This window comes from Cervus canadensis, chromosome 25, assembly GCF_019320065.1.
Source record: "Cervus canadensis isolate Bull #8, Minnesota chromosome 25, ASM1932006v1, whole genome shotgun sequence".
NCBI classification, from domain to species: Eukaryota; Metazoa; Chordata; class Mammalia; order Artiodactyla; family Cervidae; genus Cervus; species Cervus canadensis.
The window spans coordinates 27,028,601-27,047,332 of record NC_057410.1 but is presented as its reverse complement, the minus strand read 5'-3'; the positions used below and the strand labels follow the sequence as shown (position 1 = coordinate 27,047,332).

Below are 18,732 nucleotides of genomic sequence, written 5' to 3'. Positions count from 1 at the left end.
TTTTTCACCATTGAGGGTGATGCTTGCTGTGGGTTTGTCATATATAGCTTTTATTATGTTGAGTATGTTCCTTCTATTCCTGCTTTTTGGAGAGTTTTAATCATAAATGAGTGTTGAATTTTGTCAAAGGCTTTCTCTGCATCTATTGAGATAATCATATGGTTTTTATCTTTCAATTTGTTAATGTGGTGTATTACATTGATTGATTTGCAGATATTAAAGAATACTTGCATTCCTGGGATAAAGCCCACTTGGTCATGGTGTATGATTTTTTTAATATGTTGTTGGATTCTGTTTGCTAGAATTTTGTTAAGGATTTTTGCATCTATGTTCATCAGTGATATTGGCCTGTAGTTTTCTTTTTTTGTGGCATCTTTGTCAGGTTTTGGAATTAGGGTGATGGTGCCTCATAGAATGAGTTTGGAAGTTTACCTTCTTCTGCAATTTTCTGGAAGAGTTTGAGTAAGATAGGTGTTAGCTCTTCTCTAAATTTTTGGTAGAATTCAGCTGTGAAGCCATCTGGTCCTGGGCTTTTGTTTGCTGGAAGATTTTGATTACAGTTTCGATTTCCTTGCTTGTGATGGGTCTGTTAAGATCTTCTATTTCTTCCTGGTTCAGTTTTGGAAAGTTATACTTTTCTAAGAATTTGTCCATTTCATCCAAGTTGTCCATTTTATTGGCATAGAGCTGCTGGTAGTAGTCTCTTATGATCCTTTGTATTTCAGTGTTGTCTGTTGTGATCTCTCCATTTTCATTTCTAATTTTGTTAATTTGGTTCTTCTCTCTTTGTTTCTTAATGAGTCTTGCTAATGGTTTGTCAATTTTGTTTATTTTTTCAAAAAAACAGCTTTTAGCTTTGTTGATTTTTGCTATGGTCTCTTTAGTTTCTATTGCATTTATTTCTGCCCTGATTTTTAAGATTTCTTTCCTTCTGCTAACCCTGGGGTTCTTCATTTCTTCCTTCTCTAATCAAAGCAGCATCTTTTCTAATATTTGACTTTTAATGCTAAGAGCTTGGGTGGGTGCTGTGAAATCAAAGATATCTTTATCCCCTGTTTCCTTATTGTGTATATAAAGAGAAATGTCTGCTGACAGACTTACACTGTTTATGTAAGCTTAAAAGTTTCTCTCAGGTTCTCTTGCTACTATTTGGAAAGCTCTAAAGAAAGACTTCTGTCTGAGGTTCTCTCCTTCCAAAAAGCTGCTGTATATATAGGTAGCAGAATTGGGACCTTCTTGCAAAGTGAGAAACTTTGAGTTTACAAAAAAGAACATCATTTAGTGCATAATATGCCTGCCTGATTTGACTGAAGTACATATGGTGTAAATTCAATTATTTTTTTTACTAGATGAATTAAGAGTTTTAGCTGGAGTTTCAATATCAAAGTCTCCAAATTAATAGAATGAATATACAGAAAAGTAGAAGGATACAGTAGACCTGAAAAGCACTGTAAAGCAATTCAAGATAATTAAGATTTATTTAATTTTCACACAACAGTAGGATATAAATTCTATTCATGTTCCCATAGACTATAAACTAGGAGACACTGGAACATATCTGGGAACATAAAGCAATGTGCAAAAATTTCATGATCTAAAGGTATTAAAATCATACAGAGTCTGTTCTGTTATTACTGTGGAATCATGTTAGAAATCAATATCGAAAGATAATTGCAAATAACCCACATATTTTCAAGTGCAATGTGACATTTACCAAGAGAGATCTTTGACTTAGCCATTGAAAGTCTCAATAAAGTTAGACTGAAAAAAACAGAGGAGGTGATTGCAGAGAAAAAAGCATTTAAATAAGAAATTAGTATCAAAATAAAAAATATTAAAGATACTTTAAACAAAATCCCATGTTTAAACAAAATTTCCATGTGGAAATTAAATGTCCACTTTTAAATGATGGGTGTATCTGAGAAGACTTAACAAGGAAAATTAGAAAATATTTGTAATAAAATAAAAATGAAAAGACTGTTTGCCAAGATTTGTTGCATGAAGCTGAAGCTGCTCAAGACAGTTAAATACAGTGTGGAATCTTGAATAAGGTATAAAAACAGATAATGGATATGCATATAATTTTGTGAAACCTGACTCAATGTTCTGATGAAAAAGTTGGAATCTAGGGAGTTCCCTATTGCCCCAGTGGTTCAGATTCAGTGCTTTCGCTGTCAGACTGGAGTTCCATCCTTGTTCTGGAAACTAAGATCCTACAAGCTGCATGGCGCAGCAAAAAAAAAAAGGAGTTGAAATCTAGAATTCATTTTCTCTCTTGACAGAGATTTCACAGAAAAGATTAGACTTATTGTTTTTTATTAGCTCTGTAAGTAATTATGAGACTAATCATTTAGAATACTAATAGTAAAAATTTATTTAAATTTTAATTTATTAAAAATTTTGTCTTGAGATAATTTTGTTTAAAATTATCTTTTTTCAAGCTTTTTCAAGCACCTTTTCACACTTCATACTTGGAGAAAAAGCACACTACTATCTCAATTGTTTAGTTTTCAAAGATAAGCTTTAAAGGCCTGTTGTGAATAGGAATTTTCCTTAATTGTATTGAAGGCTTCGGTGCCTTCTGAAACAGGATATCAGTCATCACAACAAAAATAATCTGTTAATAATTGAATTGGTTCCTCATGAGTAGGTCAGAAATTAGAAACTTTTAATAATAATAACAATATTAATAATAATGTTCTTTTAGAAATAACTGCTCTTAATACTTTTGGACACTTCTATTTTATTTTATTTAATTAACTTATTTTTTGGTAAGGGAGTTCTTATGTTTTCTAAATTAGCGTGAGGGGCTATGTTTTACACTTCAGAAGATACCCCACCACACCCCTGCCCCCACCACCGGCTTCTGAGAAAATTGAAACTTGAGCTCACTTGAGTTGTTTGTTGGATCAAAAAGAGTTATAGATTCTATCCTTAAAAACCCATCAAAATGAGGGGAAGTCAGTCTTTTAAATATTTGGATTAATCTGGAGGCAAAGGCAGAGACTGAGTGATTGCCTGAAGGGCTCTCTGTGGAGGCTGATCTAAAACCTGTTTGCCTACTTCCCAGAAATACTTTTTACTTCAGTTTGGTTTTGAATTCTTGCCACCAAAAGCATGATTAAGACTTTTATGTTTTTTCTATTAAACATCTCTTAATCATATTCAGAAAACTGCGATTATTTTCAAGGTTATCTAATTCAGTAGAACAATTATTCATTTCATATAGTAAGGGTTCAGTCATACAGAGTCACAGAATGCTTGTTTTGAACTTTTTTTTATTTGTTCTTGTTAATTCCTCTCCCTCTTGTCTCTTCTTTCCAGAGTCCTATTCTATGAACTCAGACACTCAGGTATCCTCCATAGTATGGGGTCCTACATCTTCTGTTCAGATAGCTGTTCCAGATGGTAATTTATTGCTTTGTGCTATTGACTCATTTTTGTTTGGAATTAGGCTTCAGCCAGTAACAAATTTACCATATTGTCCTTCTTGTCCTCTGTGCCATAAAAAATTGTCTGCATTTCCTGTCCTCCAGGACTTCCCTATAGCTCAGTTGGTAAAGAATCCGCCTGCGGTGTAGGAGTCTGCCTGCAACACAGGAAACCCAGGTTTGATTCCTCGTTTGGGAAGATGCTCTGGAGAAGGAAAAGGCAACCCACTCTAGTATCCTTGCCTGGGAAATCCATGCACAGAGGAGCCTGGCAGGCTACAGTTCATGGGGTTGCAAGAGTCGCAGTAAAGCACCATTGTCCCCCACCCAACAATATCATGGAGACCTCCTCCATTCAGGGCTCACCACCTGGTGACTTAGGCTGTAAATGAAATGGATTTATAACCACAGGGACCTCCCTCATAACTTATTTCCAGTTCTGAGATGAGCTAAGATTAGCTTCAAGTCTGGTGTCTTATAGCAGTAGTGCTTAGCTAGGGCTTCCCTGATGGCTCAGATGGTAAAGAATCTGCCTGCAGTATGGGAGACCTGGCTTCAATCCCTGGGTTGGGAAGATCCCCTGGAGAAGGAAAGTCGGACACGACTGAACGACTAACACTTTCAGTACTTGTAAAGGCAGTCTAACTTGCAGCCTGGCATAAAAACCTCTAGGGTGCTTAGGCTGCTTCAGATGAGAATGTAGCAGGAAAATACTGAACTAGCGCCTTATAGAGTATTTAATGAGACTGCGCTTTGACTAATCCTTCCTGATTCTAAATTTCTCCTTTAGAATTTCCATTCCTTTTCAGTAAATTTCCTCCTCAGTTCAGTAACACTTAAGGTGAAGTGGGTCAGTTCCCTTTAGAAAGAAAGCTGCAAAGGTATCTTGGAAACCCTGAGATTAGAGCTTTGTGGTTAAAAATAACCATTTGATGGCTACACACACTGAGTTTCCTAACTTTCTTGTTGGTTAGCCCTTTTCTCCCAGACCCTGCATTCAAAATTAGCAGCAGAATGCAGGAGGAAGGGAAACTCTGATGATTAGTCTGTGATGAGCCCTCCTGTCATGAGGGTGATACTTCCCCTCTCCCCAAGCTCTTCACTGCAGGTCTTAGTCAGATGGCAAAGGGTTCTTGTTTGGTGATTTCCCTGCTGCTTCAGATTTTAGCCTGAAATGTGGCAGGATTTTGCAAGTTACCAATTTTGGGGGGAAGCCTGATGGAGATATAACGTCCAAGGATAATCCTTTGAGTAAATCCTACCGAATAACCGATGCGGGGTGGAGAGGGGAGTGTCCCATTAGCCTGACTATTTCCTTCTAAAAGTTAAGATTTTAGGTTATCAGTGAGGCTAGTCTGGGGATGTTATATATTGAGCCCTAGACATCAGTGATTTTAGAAGAAAATGAAATGATTCTAAAAATTGGCAAATGGCAATAGAAGTGTGAAAGTAGGGGGAAACCATTTGTGAGATTAATGTTGAAAACTGATGTAGAGCTGAGTGACCAGGAAAGAGGGCTGAGAGGAAGCTTTATCACCATAAGCATTTTTGTATTTCTCAAATTTTCAGCCATGTGAATGTATTGCCTATTCAAAACTTAATTTATTAACAATATGAATAAAAATAAAGTAAATTGAGATCGAGTCAGGTCAGTCTTATGTGTTTAGGTATTAAAAGATTTAATTTCAGTATTTCTAAGATGATTATTAATATTAGAGTATTTTGTTAATTTTAACTCACTTCTTCTCAAATCTGTTAATTCAGAAGATGCTTTTGGAGACCATGGGGACTCTGCCAGTCTTGGTGCCATCAGCCCTGCCTGCAGTAACTCCTCAATTCCTCAGTCCTCCAGGGGGCTCTCAGAGGAGCCCTTCACCACCTACCTGAATGAGAATCATGCCGTTCCTGAGGAGGTTAGTGACAGGTCCTTGGAGGAAAACATTATTATTTAGGGAAAATCTATGAATTCAAAGTCTGCCGGACAACTCAAAATCAACAACCTCAGAGTCAGTTCTGGCAGGCAGTCTCTGAAGACTGAATTTTTGCAGTCAGAGTAAACAGAAATTGTTAAGGAAACTAAGGTCCTTGAAAAACAGTTGCCAAGTTGTACTAGTGAGCATTTTTTGATCCAGAAACCATGAATTTCATGTTCCCTTTTTTACGGTGCCTTTCGTCCCATTTGGATGGTACTGATATTCTCGCTGGGGTTTTAGAATGAAAGGCTGTTGGAAATGGCAAGTAAGAGAAGGGTTGGGCTCTTATTTGGACAGAGAGTTGACCAGCTTATTGATAAGCAGTGGATAAGATGGCGATTAAATTTGGACACACCCATGTCCAACTTCTGAAATCCTTTGTTTATGAAACTGATATTGTTGCTATTTATTATTATTATTTTTTTAACTTTTTATTCTGTATTGGTCTATAGTCATTTAACAATGTTGCAATAGTTTCAGGTGGACCATACATATGCAGGTGTATCCATTCTCACCCGAAGGTGATAATCATTTTGCTTTGTTTTCCTCTCTCTTCAGTACTCTTGTTTTAGCTTTCGTAAACTCTGGGTCTTCACAGGACCAGGACTTCTTATGAGCATTGTGGATCCAGGAAACATTGACTGTGATTTGCAGTCTGGAGCACTGGCTGGTTTTAAGGTGAGCATGGAATCCTCCCTCTCCTTTTTAAACACACACAGCACACCACAGCCTTTTCCTCTGCTCTACCTGCTGGATATCAGCCTTGGTGGCTACATGCTGATACTTCATTGGCTCTGACACTTAGGTGAAAAGTACTTTTCCATCTGTTTTTAAATTTTATTTTGTCATGTAGTTGGTTTTTAATTTTATTCTACCCAGGTAGTTTCCTTGAACAAAAGTGAAACAGCAGATGGGAGAAACTAAGACTCAGAAAGGTACAAGGTAACCTAGCAAGTTCTGTGCAGAATGTGATACAGAACTCAGGTCATTTGATCCCTGAATGGGGCGCTTTCCTAAGTGTACTGTTTCCCATTCCTATTGCCAAACAACCAAGCCGAAACTTCCAGTTGTCGCACAAGTGTAATGGTGGGATTTTGTTCTTCTCTAGCTGCTGTGGGTTCTGCTGTTGGCCACCATCGTCGGGGTCCTGCTCCAAACGTTTGCAGCTAGGCTGGGAGTGGTCACCGGACTTCATCTTGCTGACGTGTGTTACCGTCAGTATCCGAGGGTAAGCATTGTTTGTCTGTTACTCATAGGTAACTGTGTGTCTGGCAACCTGTGCTGTCCTGCCCCCTCCCCCCGACCCCATACTGAAATAGTGGAGGAAGAGGGGATCTGTGTCCCTGAGGACTGGCAGTCCCAAGGGAAAGTCTGTAGCTTCTCTTGCTGCGAAACAATGTTTCTGCACTCCTTCAAAATCTAACATGAGATTCACATTTACCAGAAAGTTTCCTTAGAAACATTCTATGTGAATAAACACTTACCTTTTACTGTGCCTTCTGGCACCCAGCAGGGCCCAGTTCGAAAAGGGGTGGGGGTGTTCTCTAAAGCTTTTTTTCCATTCATCCATATTACTCCATTACTTTGCATTGTTCATATTTTCCTTTTTGTTTGTCTTTGCTGTCAATATGAAGTGAGTTTTTTTTCTTTTACCAGGGCATGTTTGGCAGGATCTTTGAATTTGTTAATGATGCTTTTTCATTTTACCTTGACCCTGGAGTTTACACTGTCCTCCATAGTTTCTTTCTGGATATTTAGGTCTTTCTTGTTCCTGCTTAAGTTAGGAATGGATAGACGCAGGGTCTGGAAGATAGCTTTAAACTGCCTTGATCTTTAGATAAGTATCTACCTCCAGTTTTTTCTTAAAGTTTAATCTCCTTTCCTGGCTGTGAGAGAGTATCTTTACCTGCCTTTTTTTTTGTTCGTTTTTATATGCATCTCAAAAAAAAAAAAAACAACTTGGTAATTTATAGTTTGTTTAGCTTCTCTTTCTTCATGTACCTCAGCTCTTGTTTTTTTGTGACTTTTTCTTCAGTGGTAGCTACGATGAAGTGGCCCCCCCAACCCCCCTCCCTCAGTGAGCTGGCACTACTAAATTTCTGTTTAATTATTTGGTGAGATTATCTTCCAGATTTTGTTATTGGACACCCAATTCCAACACTTTGCGCTGAGTCCCTTTTGCATATCTGTCTTTTTTAACTTGCTTGTGCATTATTTTTTATTTTTTGCTTGTGCATTATATTAAGGATGACTCCAACCTTTTCATGTTTGTTTTGTCTCTTCAGCTATGGTCAGGATAGATATATTTTCTATAGTATTTCTGTTCTTTCCTGAACAATATTTTGACTATCTTAGCATCCTCATTTCCCCCTAAGAATTTTAGGATTGTTTTTAGGCAAAAAAAATTAGTGGAAATAATGAGTGGAATTTCCATTTTTCTGTCAAGTGAAATGGAAGGAGAAGAAATTGACATCAGCTGCTGCCCTGACCTTGACTCACAGGCTCTGCCACAAAGAGCAGCCTGGCCCTCTCCAGCAGGGGGCCAAAGCTGAGTTCTGGTCCTTCATCTCTAGACCTAAAGTTTAATAAAGGACTGTTTATGGATCACTGCCAAAATGTGAATTCTAAACTATGGAGGAAGTTCTTTGAAATGATTAATTAGAACCATATCTTTCTGCTGTTTGGTGTTTAGGTTCCACGAATCCTTCTGTGGCTGATGGTGGAGTTAGCTATCATTGGTATAGATATGCAAGACGTTATTGGCTCAGCTATTGCCATCTATCTCCTGTCTGCAGGAAGGTGAGAGGTTTTTCTTCTAGAAAGTAATCAATGTTTTGTGAGATTTCAAAGCAAGTATAAAAACAAAAGTCCTTCCCAGTCACCTTCCCAGGTGACTTAGTGGTAAAGAATCTGCCTGTGAAGCAGTAGGTACAAGTTTGATCCCTCGATCTGGAAGATTTCCTGCTGAATGAAATTGCACCCCACTCCAGTATTCTTGCTTGGGATATCCTATGGCTAGAGGAGCCTGGCGGACTATAATCCATGGGGTCGAAAAAGAGTTGCACACGACTTAGAGACTAAGCAACAACATAAAAAGAAAAACACAAGTCATTTTCAATTTCCAAGATTTACTCAAGTATTATTTTTTCTGTAGAACCTTTCTGAAACTCCCTTCCTTTCTCCTGGCAGATGTAGGCTGTGTATCTTTCATGTTCTCATGTTGGGTAATACATACCTGTGTTATGCAATATGTGGCAGGGTGTATTATAATTAATTTGTATGTCAGTTTATCCCAAGTGAGGTCGTTGAGAGATAAGACCGATGCTTTTCAGTTTTGTGTCCTGAATGTCTGAAATACTAGACAAAGTTTGAATGAATGTATTGTTTCACTTTGACAAACCTAGACAGTGTGTTAAAAACAAAGACATTACTTTAGTGACAGGGGTCCCTATAGTCAAGGCTATGGTCTTTCCAGTAGTCATGTACAGATGTGAGAGCTGGACCAAAAAGAAGGCTGAGCACCGAAGAATTGCTGCTTTTGAACTGAGGTGCTGGAGAAGACTCTTGAGCCCTTTAGACAGCAAGGAGATCAAACCAGTCAATCTTAAGGAAATCAACCCTGAAGACTCATTGGTGAGGCTGAGCTCTAATACTTTGGCCACCTGATGCAAATAGCTAGACTCATTGGTAAAAGACCCTGATGCTGGGAAAGATTTATGGCAGAAAGAGAAGAGGGCAACAGAGGACGAGATGGTTGGATGGCATCACTGATTCAATAGGCGTGAACTTGGGCAAACTCTGGGAGATGAGATGGTGAGGCACAGGGAACCCTGGCATGCTGCAGTCCATGGGATCTCAAAGAGTTGAACACAACTTGATGACTGAACAGCAACAACAAATGGTTTCATTTAGTGCTGTGATCCTAAACTACCCAGGGCCTGGCCTACTTACCATGGGTCCATTTACCCAAGTCCTTGCTCCTCCAAGTGTCAGATATCTGGAGAACTGTTGGGAAGAGGGTCATTCTCAATGTTTCTTTTCTTCCCTTAAATCTCTGTCTTTCATCTCTGACCTAGGATTCCACTATGGGGTGGAGTTCTTATCACCGTTGCAGATACATTTGCATTTCTCTTTTTGGACAACTATGGTAAGGAGCATGGGAATGGAGGGGTCAGTCAGAGGAGCTGCTTTCCATCATGTGATTTACAGGGAAATCTGCCTTCTATGAACTCACTGCTACATTTTCCCCTTCAGGTTTGCGAAAGCTAGAAGCATTTTTTGGTTTTATCATCACTGTTATGGCCCTCACATTTGGCTATGAGGTGAGTATTACAGGCTATTCATTAACTTTATTTTTTTTATTAGCTTTTTAAAACAAAGATTTTTGTTCTTTCATTATAAGATACAGTAGGTTTTAACAAAAAGCCAAATTCAACCTTATGCCAATTTTAAAGGAATGAATTGTAGCAAAGACTAGTGTCCAGGAAGGCCTGCAGGGACTCTTAGTTCAATTGATTAGAGATTCTGGAACTTTCCAAACTAATCTCCCAGGTCCCACGTTGGCCATCCCAATAACAGAGCAGCCTTGGAGAGGGTTAGGAAAGCGGTTGCAGGGTTATTCTGGCTGTTACCTAAATGGATTCTGTTTTTGCTTATCCTGGTTGACAGTAATTGCAGCTTGGACTGTCTCTGTATTGTAGCAATGAACTATAGGGGATACAGTGCATATTTCCTGGTTTGTGCCCCAGTCCCAACACTCCATTGGGTTAAAACTAACTCTACCATTATATGTAGTGAAGTGAAACCCAGCACCTTTCTATGTCCAATTATTATAAATTGATTTCTGTTAATTTCCCTAGCTAATAAGCTTTTAAAAATGCATCTTCTCTGAGTAGATGATACACCTTGATCTAAGGCTTCCAAGGGAAATGCTGAACCAGGAAAAAAGTGTGTATGAGAAGTGTTTCTGAGTGAGTCTCAGCAGATGCTAGTGGCAAGCATAAGTGATTTGTGTATACATTGTGAGCACAGAAGCATGGTTAGTGTGGGTAATCAAGAATTGGCTGTATTCTGAGGTGTGTCTGACAGGAGTTATTGTGATACTATTATCAATAAGGCCCTTATATTTCTTTAGAATATTAATTACATTCTCTACACATCTATTTTGTATATATAGAATACAATAGGAAATGTCTGGATGCTCCAGTCCTAAATTCTCTGAACTGTGTTGCTTGTTTTTTTGGATGGTTCTGGGGTCCTCATGTCCTGTGTAGTTGTTGATGAAGGGGCTTAACGAGTACTGGATGCACTTTCTCTAGTACTGTGTTACTCCCTGGTCTCATGTTCCAGAAAAGGCTAATAGCTGTTCTGTTTGTATGTAGTGTGTTTCAGTGAAACCCAGCCAGACCCAAATCCTCAAAGGCATGTTCCTGCCATCCTGTTGAGACTGTCGTACCCCACAGATCATGCAGGCTGTGGCCATTGTGGGCGCCATTATCACGCCACACAACATATACCTGCCTTCTGCCTTAGTCAAGGTGAGCAAAACCTTTCTTACCTCAGTGGCCTGTGTAGTTCATGGGACCTTTTCCTTTAATTGCAAGGGAGGGACACTTAGTTTACAATTGTTAGAGCCCTGAAGGAGCACGTTGTTTTTCCACAGTTGGACTCCACACAGTTGGACTCTGTTTTTATCGCAAAGGTGACCAGAGATAACAGACCCCATAGAGAAGATACTAAAGTCCCTCCTAAAAATACTGAAGGTGTACCAGGTTTCTCATCTTTAAATCTCAGAAGCCTGAATGGACTCCTAGTGGTTCGGGAAAATAAGCCCAACCTGGCTTTTACCAAGTCAATCAATCCATCACAATCATCAGAGACTTTTGTCATTAAGGTTGTCTCCGGCTTAGGTCTGAAATCAGGTTGTTTTTGTAGGTCAGCGGTTCTTCCAGCCATAGTAACTGAGGGCTCAGAAGTCACTTGGTCACTTTTTCCAATTTGGGGATGTGTGATATCATTGTAGGGTCATGACTTCTTACTCAGTGAACCAGGATGTAAGTGGAATCGCACACATTTCATGTGATCAGTTGTTTGCCATCGAGGACTTGCAGTGGACTCCACACTCATGAAATATTGCAAGTAACTTGTTCTAACAATTTTGAAAAAATGACTTTTGCTGTTACCTCTCTAGTCCAGACATATAGACCGAGCCAAAAGGCAGGAAGTTCGAGAAGCCAATAAGTACTTCTTCATTGACTGCTGCATTGCTCTCTTTGTTTCCTTTATCATCAACACCTGTGTCATCTCAGTGTTTGCTGAAGCATTTTTTGAGAAAACCAACGAGCAGGTGGTAAGTAAGCCGGGGACCTGGGTACTACTGAATGTGAGGGTAAGGAGGAGGCTGATTGGGGCAGGAAAACGTGACAGTGACTTGGAGCTCAGGGGAAATAGATCTCAGTGCTGCCCCTAAGTCATCGCTCCAGTCGTGGCTTACACTCTGGGGCCGTGGTGAAACTCAGCCCATCCTTCCCAGCTTTTGGCTGGGAAGGGAGTTTTCCTTGGACAAAGATTGCCTCTTGCTGTTGTTAGTGGCTTCACGTCTGTTTGCTCTTTCTCATCCCCTTCCCCTTCCTGTTTACCAACTACCAGCTGCTTGCCAGTCCTGCCGTTTGGTGATGACAGGTTGCAAGGAATCAACACACAGAAAACAGGATCTGTGGCTAGACAGGCTGTTTTGTCACTTTGAATTCTCTGTCCTCTTGACTCCTGATTCCCAGTCTAGTTTTGATGACTCCTTTGTTTCCCATTATAGGACTTCTTTTTTTTTTTTCTTACCTTCTTTAACTGTCCTCTTATTTTTTTTCCCCCATTTATTTTTATTAGTTGGAGGCTAATTACTTTACAATATTGTAGTGGTTTTTGCCATACATTGACATGAGTCAGCCATGGATTTACATGTGTTCCCCTTTCTGATCCCTCCTCCCACCTCCCTCTCCATCCCATCTCTCTGGGTCTTCCCAGTGCACCAGGCCCGAGCACCCGTCTCATGCATCCAACCTGGACTGGTGATCTGTTTCATCCTTGATAGTATACTTGTTTCAATGCTATTCTCTCAGAACATCCCACCCTCGCCTTCTCCCACAGAGTCTAAAAGTCTGTTCTGTACATCTGTGTCTCTTTTTCTGTTTTGCATATAGGGTTATCATTACCATCTTTTTAAATTCCATATATATGCGTTAGTATACTGTATTGGTCTTTATCTTTCTGGCTTACTTCACTCTGTATAATGGGCTCCAGTTTCATCCATCTCACTAGAACTGATTGAATGAATTCTTTTTAATGGCTGAGTAATATTCCATAGTGTATATGTACCACAGCTTCCTTATCCATTCGTCTGCTGATGGGGATCTAGGTTGCTTCCATGTCCTGGCTATCATAAACAGTGGTGCGATGAACAGTGGGGTGCACCCATTATAGGACTTCTGACTCCTGTCTCTGCTTTGACTAAGGGCTCCCTATTCTGGGTGTCCTCTCATATTTGTGGCCAGTCTCTGCTCTCATCAGAATCCATGTCCAGTTTCTTGCCTTCAGCATCTGTCTCTTAGATGACCTGTGTATGATCTATAGGAGAGGTCTTCTCTTGAGTCCTGGACTCAAAATTAAAAGCTGTTCCTAAACTGCTTTGGTTCCAGGTTGCGGTCTGTAAAAACAGCAGCAGTCCCCATACTCACCTTTTCCCAGAGGATAACTCAACACTGGCTGTGGACATCTACAAAGGGGTAAACCTGTTCAGATTTCTGATCTTTGCCCCTGAATCAAGATTCTTAGCATAGTATCTGGTCTTTTCTTAGGGTTCACTTCAGAGCTCAGCATATCTTCTCTGGATTGTTGAGTATTGTTATTCAGAGGTCCCATGCCAGACAAGCCTTTTGGATTATGTGGAAGGAAATATAAGATCAGCTGAAAAGATGAATTGTATCCGTGATTCTTAAACTTATGTTGGTAGCATTTTGTGCAATAGGCGTTAATCGGCGTCAAAGAAAGTGTTCTTAGTAAAGTGGTCTTTTTTTATATATTTGTTCTCTTCCCCAATCCCTCACCCTTGTGGTTGGAGACTTTATTTATTTAGGGCACACTGTGTGGCATGTGGGCTCTAGTTCCCTGACCAGGGATCATCCCATGCCCCCTGCATTGAAAGCATGAAGTCTTAACCACTGGACCACCAGGAGAGTCCCAGGAAAGTGGTCTTTGTTGGGACCTCTCTGTCCCTTTTATGCCAGTTACATTGTGAACCTCCAAAAGTAGAATAAATAGTATGTAGCATCTCCAGAATTCATTTGTGCTTTGTCTCCATTTCTATTACCATCTTCCAGAATACTGTGTTAAGGAATATAATTTGGGAAATGTGTTGTAGACTTTTTTTTTAATAGTTAACATATAAGTTGAGGATAAAGGCTTTCGGAGCCTAGAGGAAAGAAGGAACTAGGCTGAGGAGGAATGGGGGCCCATCCAGCATAATTTAGGTTGAAAGCCTCTAGAATGAGGTCAGGACCCGAGTCTTGCTTCTGGGACAATGCCAGCACAGTGCTTGGTAGAGGTGGGTGCATAGCCAGGAATAGAGGAAGTGACATAAAGGAGTATGTTCGAGGTGTTGTCTCAGGTGATCTCTCTCCCTTGCCTCTCCAGGGTGTTGTGCTGGGGTGTTACTTCGGGCCTGCCGCTCTCTACATCTGGGCCGTGGGGATCCTGGCTGCGGGGCAGAGCTCCACCATGACAGGGACCTATTCCGGCCAGTTTGTCATGGAGGTATGTGCTGTTGTGACTGGGTAGACTAGAGGACATTGCGTTTTTGTCGTTTCTTAATTCCGTGCCTCTAATGTCTTCCCGAACCTCCCCAGACCTTTTTCTGTTTCCTCTTCCAGACATTCATCCTCCTGTGTTTTCTTCCAGGGATTCCGGAACCTAAAATGGTCACGCTTTGCCCGAGTGATTCTGACCCGCTCTATTGCCATCATCCCCACTCTGCTTGTGGCCGTCTTCCAAGATGTGGAGCATCTCACAGGACTGAATGACATCTTGAATGTTCTTCAGAGCTTACTAGTGAGGAGAGAACTGGGGTCTCACATCCCATTGAGTCAGGAGGCGTTCTGTATTGCCGTTAGGTACCAAGCCTAGTGTGGGTGTGGGGAAAATTCAGAGGAAGAAAGAGACACCTTCTTGGTCTACAGTGAATGCATATGAAATCTCTGGCATCTCAAAGGCTTTTAGAAATGACTTGGTTTTTTTTCTAAGCCTGTTGAATGGAAATTATAAGCTGTAATTACACAAAGAACACAGCGTTATTGTTTGTTAATCCAAGCAAACACTAAATAATGTGTAAGACACTCCTTGGTTTTATGGAGATTAAGAAAATTTGGCAGATACAAATTTTGTTAAGACACTATGAGCATCACTGATGCTAGGTTCATGCTACAGATTTCCACACAACCCTCCAGCACGTTGTGATGACAGGAATAATTTCTCACAGAGTAGGTGAAGCAAGGTCTGTGGTTCTGTTTTGCTAAAAGTGCCGCTCTCTGGGGTGTTACAGGAACCCTCCATAGCCTTGTCTGATCTTCGTTTTCTCTTTTCTAGCTTCCCTTTGCCCTTATACCCATCCTAACATATATGAGCTTGCGACCAGTCATGAGCGAATTTGCCAATGGACTGTGAGTGTGTTTCTTTTAGTTCCCAAAGATGTGGGGGGAAGGGTATCTTCATCAAACAGGCCAGTCAGAAAATCAGTTATAGGGGAGCTATATGCTTTAAGAAGTGATTGCTAGAGCTGCCCCTTCAATCTGTGACTTAGAAAAGAGAGACTATTGGGGACTTCCCTGAAACTAAGGTCTCACATACCACAGAGAATGGCCAAAAGTTAAAAAAAAATAAGCACAACATTGTATATCAACTCTGCTTCAAATAATAAAAAAAAGATAGAGATTGTGTATGTAACAAAGGAGGGAAAGCACATTTTTTGTTCTAATACCTTTTCGATACATCTTTAAAGGGCATGCGGCATTTGAAATGACTTGTTTCATCTCTAGGGACTCATGACTTTTTGCAGTTTTAGGGCTTGTTCATTTTTCAGGGAATTAAATAATAGGGATTATTTGATAGTGTTATTTTCCCTCTTTCTCTGTGTGTGTCAGCCACTCAGCTGTGTCTGATTCTTTGTGATCCATTGTAATTTGTGACCATGGAGTCTTCTTCAGGCAAGAATACTGGAGTGGGTAGCCATTCCCTTCTCCATGGGATCTTCGTGACCCGGGGATTGAGCCCAGGTCTCCTGCATTGCTGGCAGAGTCTTAGCTGTCTGAACTACCAGGGAAGCCTTTCTTTCTCCCTAACATTGCATAACTTTGACCCTTTTAACCTAATCTGGGACATAAGATCTACTTTTAAGTTTAGTTTGAAATGCTGCTTACTCCTGCCTAAGGAGATATAGTGTCTTTTTCCATCTGTGGACAGGGTGGACTATTCCACCAATAATTGTGCTGATTCTTTTTACAGAGGCTTGCGGATCGTGGGCGGTATCGTGGTCCTTATCATCTGTTCCATCAACATGTACTTTGTCGTGGTTTATGTCCAGGATCTAGGGCATATGGTATTGTATGTGGTGGCTGCAGTGGTCAGCGTAGCTTATCTGAGCTTTGTGTTTTACTTGGTAAGTCCAGTTGGAAGGGGTAAGGGTGGTCAAGGGGGGCTAACACTCAGAAGAGAAAGAACCCAAAAGAGCACATAGCTATCTATCTTCAGGTTATTGACACAATTTACATGAAATCGTTAAACCAGCCGTGACTAAAGAATATTTTTAGCCATAAATTTTCCCTTGGTTCCTAAGTTTTGTCATTTTTCTGTCACTCCAGCTGATTTCCATTCCTAATAATTCCTGACAAGAGAGTGTAGTATGTTTGAAAAACTCAAAGAAGATGAGCTATGTAGAAAGTAGAGAGTGGTAAAAGATGGGGTTGGAGAAGGGAGCTGTGTCCTGTGATTTCAGATCTTTGGAGGGCAGCACATGTGGATTCACAGCCCTACCCAACTCTACTACTTAATAGCTGTCCAATGTTGAAATTAGTAAATAGTGATATTCTGTCTTTGAATTATTCTAGAGTTATTAAAAATGATGGTTATAAAACATAGCTCTGTAAAAAAGGAATGCAGAATTATGTATACCTAGATAATAAAAAAATTATCAAAAGTCTAGAGTAGATTATGTAAGAATGGTAAGAGGAGTTGCCTTAGGATGGTGGGATTATGGGTATATTCTTTCTCTATTTTCCAGATCTATAATGTGATATATATCAGTGAAAAGCAGTGAGAGCTACAACACATCCACCTCCCTGTTCTACACAGGTTTCTCTAAAAAGCACAGGGTTCAGGATTAGGGACAGCAGAATTTATACTGTATCTGCTACAGAGAATGGCAAGGCTGGAGGGTAGAAACCCTCTGCTCATCTTTCTAACACTGACCTAGTTCCCATGCCAGTATCTGCCACAGGGTAGGTACTTGATTGGGAAAACATTTTAGTAAATATTGAAAAATTATTACTTGAGTAGGTATAGCGCTTCTTTTTTCCTCCTCAGTGAACCATGGGCACACTAAGATTATGATGAGCCTATAATATAGGGACTTACTCCAAGGAAACCCAAGTAACTGAGTATAGTCTTGACAGAAATTGTTTTAAAAATTCCCAGCAAGGCATTCCCTGGTGGTATAGTCGTTAGGATTTTGGGCTTTCACTTCAAAGTTCCAGACAGACAGACAGATATACACACCACCGCCCAAAGAAAATGCTATAGAAGTTAAGGGGATCTTTCCTTTATGCAAATGTGCTGAATTGTTCTCAGTCAGCCTGACGCTATAGAAATTGTTGAAGACCTACTTTTAAGGCCGAGCACTGATTCTGGAGTGAGGTACTACTGTTTAGTCAGGAGACTATCTCGGTTTTATTAGTCAGTCATTCCCCGTATTGTACGGAATGTGATAAGCCTGAAAAAAAGTGGTCTTGACGGAACTCTCCCAATCAGATAAAAGAAGCAAACACAGAGCAGTAGGAACAAAGGGAACTGAGTATCAAAATTAGTACAACAAAGAGGTTTGCGTCTGAGCAGTGCAGTGTGGGCGGTGCAGGGGGTAAGGGCTCTCCAGAGTTTGGTGAATGATGACTGTATTTCCTCTTTCAGGGTTGGCAGTGTTTCATTGCACTGGGCATGTCCTTCCTGGACTCTGGACACACACGGTAAGCATCTCTGAAGTCCTGCTGACCGAAGATGCTATCCATGGCTACACTGAGTAAACACTGTCTGCAGGTACCATCAGAGCCAGTGTGTTTCTATGGTTTACTGTGTGAACATAGCCAGACATGTGTGTTGTACAGACTGCATTTAGGACTCAACTGTTAGTTGGAAAAGACTTTGTTTCACATGTTTGAAAGATGGCATTATTTTTCTTTCTGAACTCTAACCTGGGAACTGGATTAGGTAGGATCCTTGACAACTTGACATCTACTTCTCTCAAACAACACTGAACTCTTTTGCTGCCCAAGGGCCAGCTTCTTTTATCTGTTTGAGGCATAATCCTCTTTGTAAGATTCTGAGAAAGACTGACTATATGTTAAAAAAACTTATTTAGATAATTCAATAAATTTTTTATAATACAAAGTACAGAATATGTGTGCAAGTTTAGTTTATCAAATGACAGTGCATTTAAAAGGCTGAGAAATTTCCTTATGCATGCCCTTTGAATAATTGTTTTTTCTTTACATCTGTTTAGTGTCTTATCTCCTTTAGTACAATCAAGGGAAAGCAGTTTGTGTTGTTCATAGCTATACTCCCAAAACCTAAAGTAGTGTCGTAGTTCAGTTCAGCTCAGTCACTCAGTCATGTCCAACTCTTTGTGACCCCATGGACTGCAGCAGGTTTCCTTGTCCATCACCAACTCCTGGAGCTTACTCAAACTCACGTCCACCAAGTCGGTGATGCCATCCAACCATCTCATCCCTTCCCCTCCTGCCTTCAGTCTTTCCCAGCATCAAGGTCTTTTCCAGTGAGTCAACTGTTCGCATCATGTGGCCAAAGTATTGGAGTTTCAGCTTCAGCATGGGTCCTTCCAATAAATATTCAGGGTTGATTTCCTTTAGGATTGACTGGTTTGATTTCTTTGCAGTCCAAGGGACTCTCAACAGTTTTCTCCAACACCACAGTTCAAAAGCATCAATCCTTCAATGATTGGTTCTCTTTATGGTCCAACTCTCACATCCATAATAACTACTGGAAAAACCCTAGCT

General features: G+C 40.3%; 1 protein-coding gene across 1 annotated transcript in view; it reads left to right on the top strand.

The window, feature by feature from the left end:
- The window catches only part of LOC122427473 (natural resistance-associated macrophage protein 2-like), a 22,658-nt gene extending 4,244 nt beyond the window's left edge, over positions 1 to 18,414 (top strand). Inside the window, 15 exon segments of the mRNA XM_043446986.1 lie at positions 3,325 to 3,408; positions 5,196 to 5,344; positions 5,963 to 6,082; positions 6,513 to 6,632; positions 8,097 to 8,203; positions 9,481 to 9,551; positions 9,659 to 9,726; positions 10,786 to 10,941; positions 11,595 to 11,753; positions 13,096 to 13,182; positions 14,090 to 14,209; positions 14,354 to 14,503; positions 15,038 to 15,111; positions 15,953 to 16,106; positions 17,630 to 18,414. Of these exon segments, the coding sequence (XP_043302921.1) occupies positions 3,336 to 3,408; positions 5,196 to 5,344; positions 5,963 to 6,082; positions 6,513 to 6,632; positions 8,097 to 8,203; positions 9,481 to 9,551; positions 9,659 to 9,726; positions 10,786 to 10,941; positions 11,595 to 11,753; positions 13,096 to 13,182; positions 14,090 to 14,209; positions 14,354 to 14,503; positions 15,038 to 15,111; positions 15,953 to 16,106; positions 17,630 to 17,689 (1,668 nt within the window). The 5' untranslated portion in view covers positions 3,325 to 3,335 and the 3' untranslated portion in view covers positions 17,690 to 18,414.
- The last annotated feature ends 318 nt before the right edge of the window (positions 18,415 to 18,732 follow it).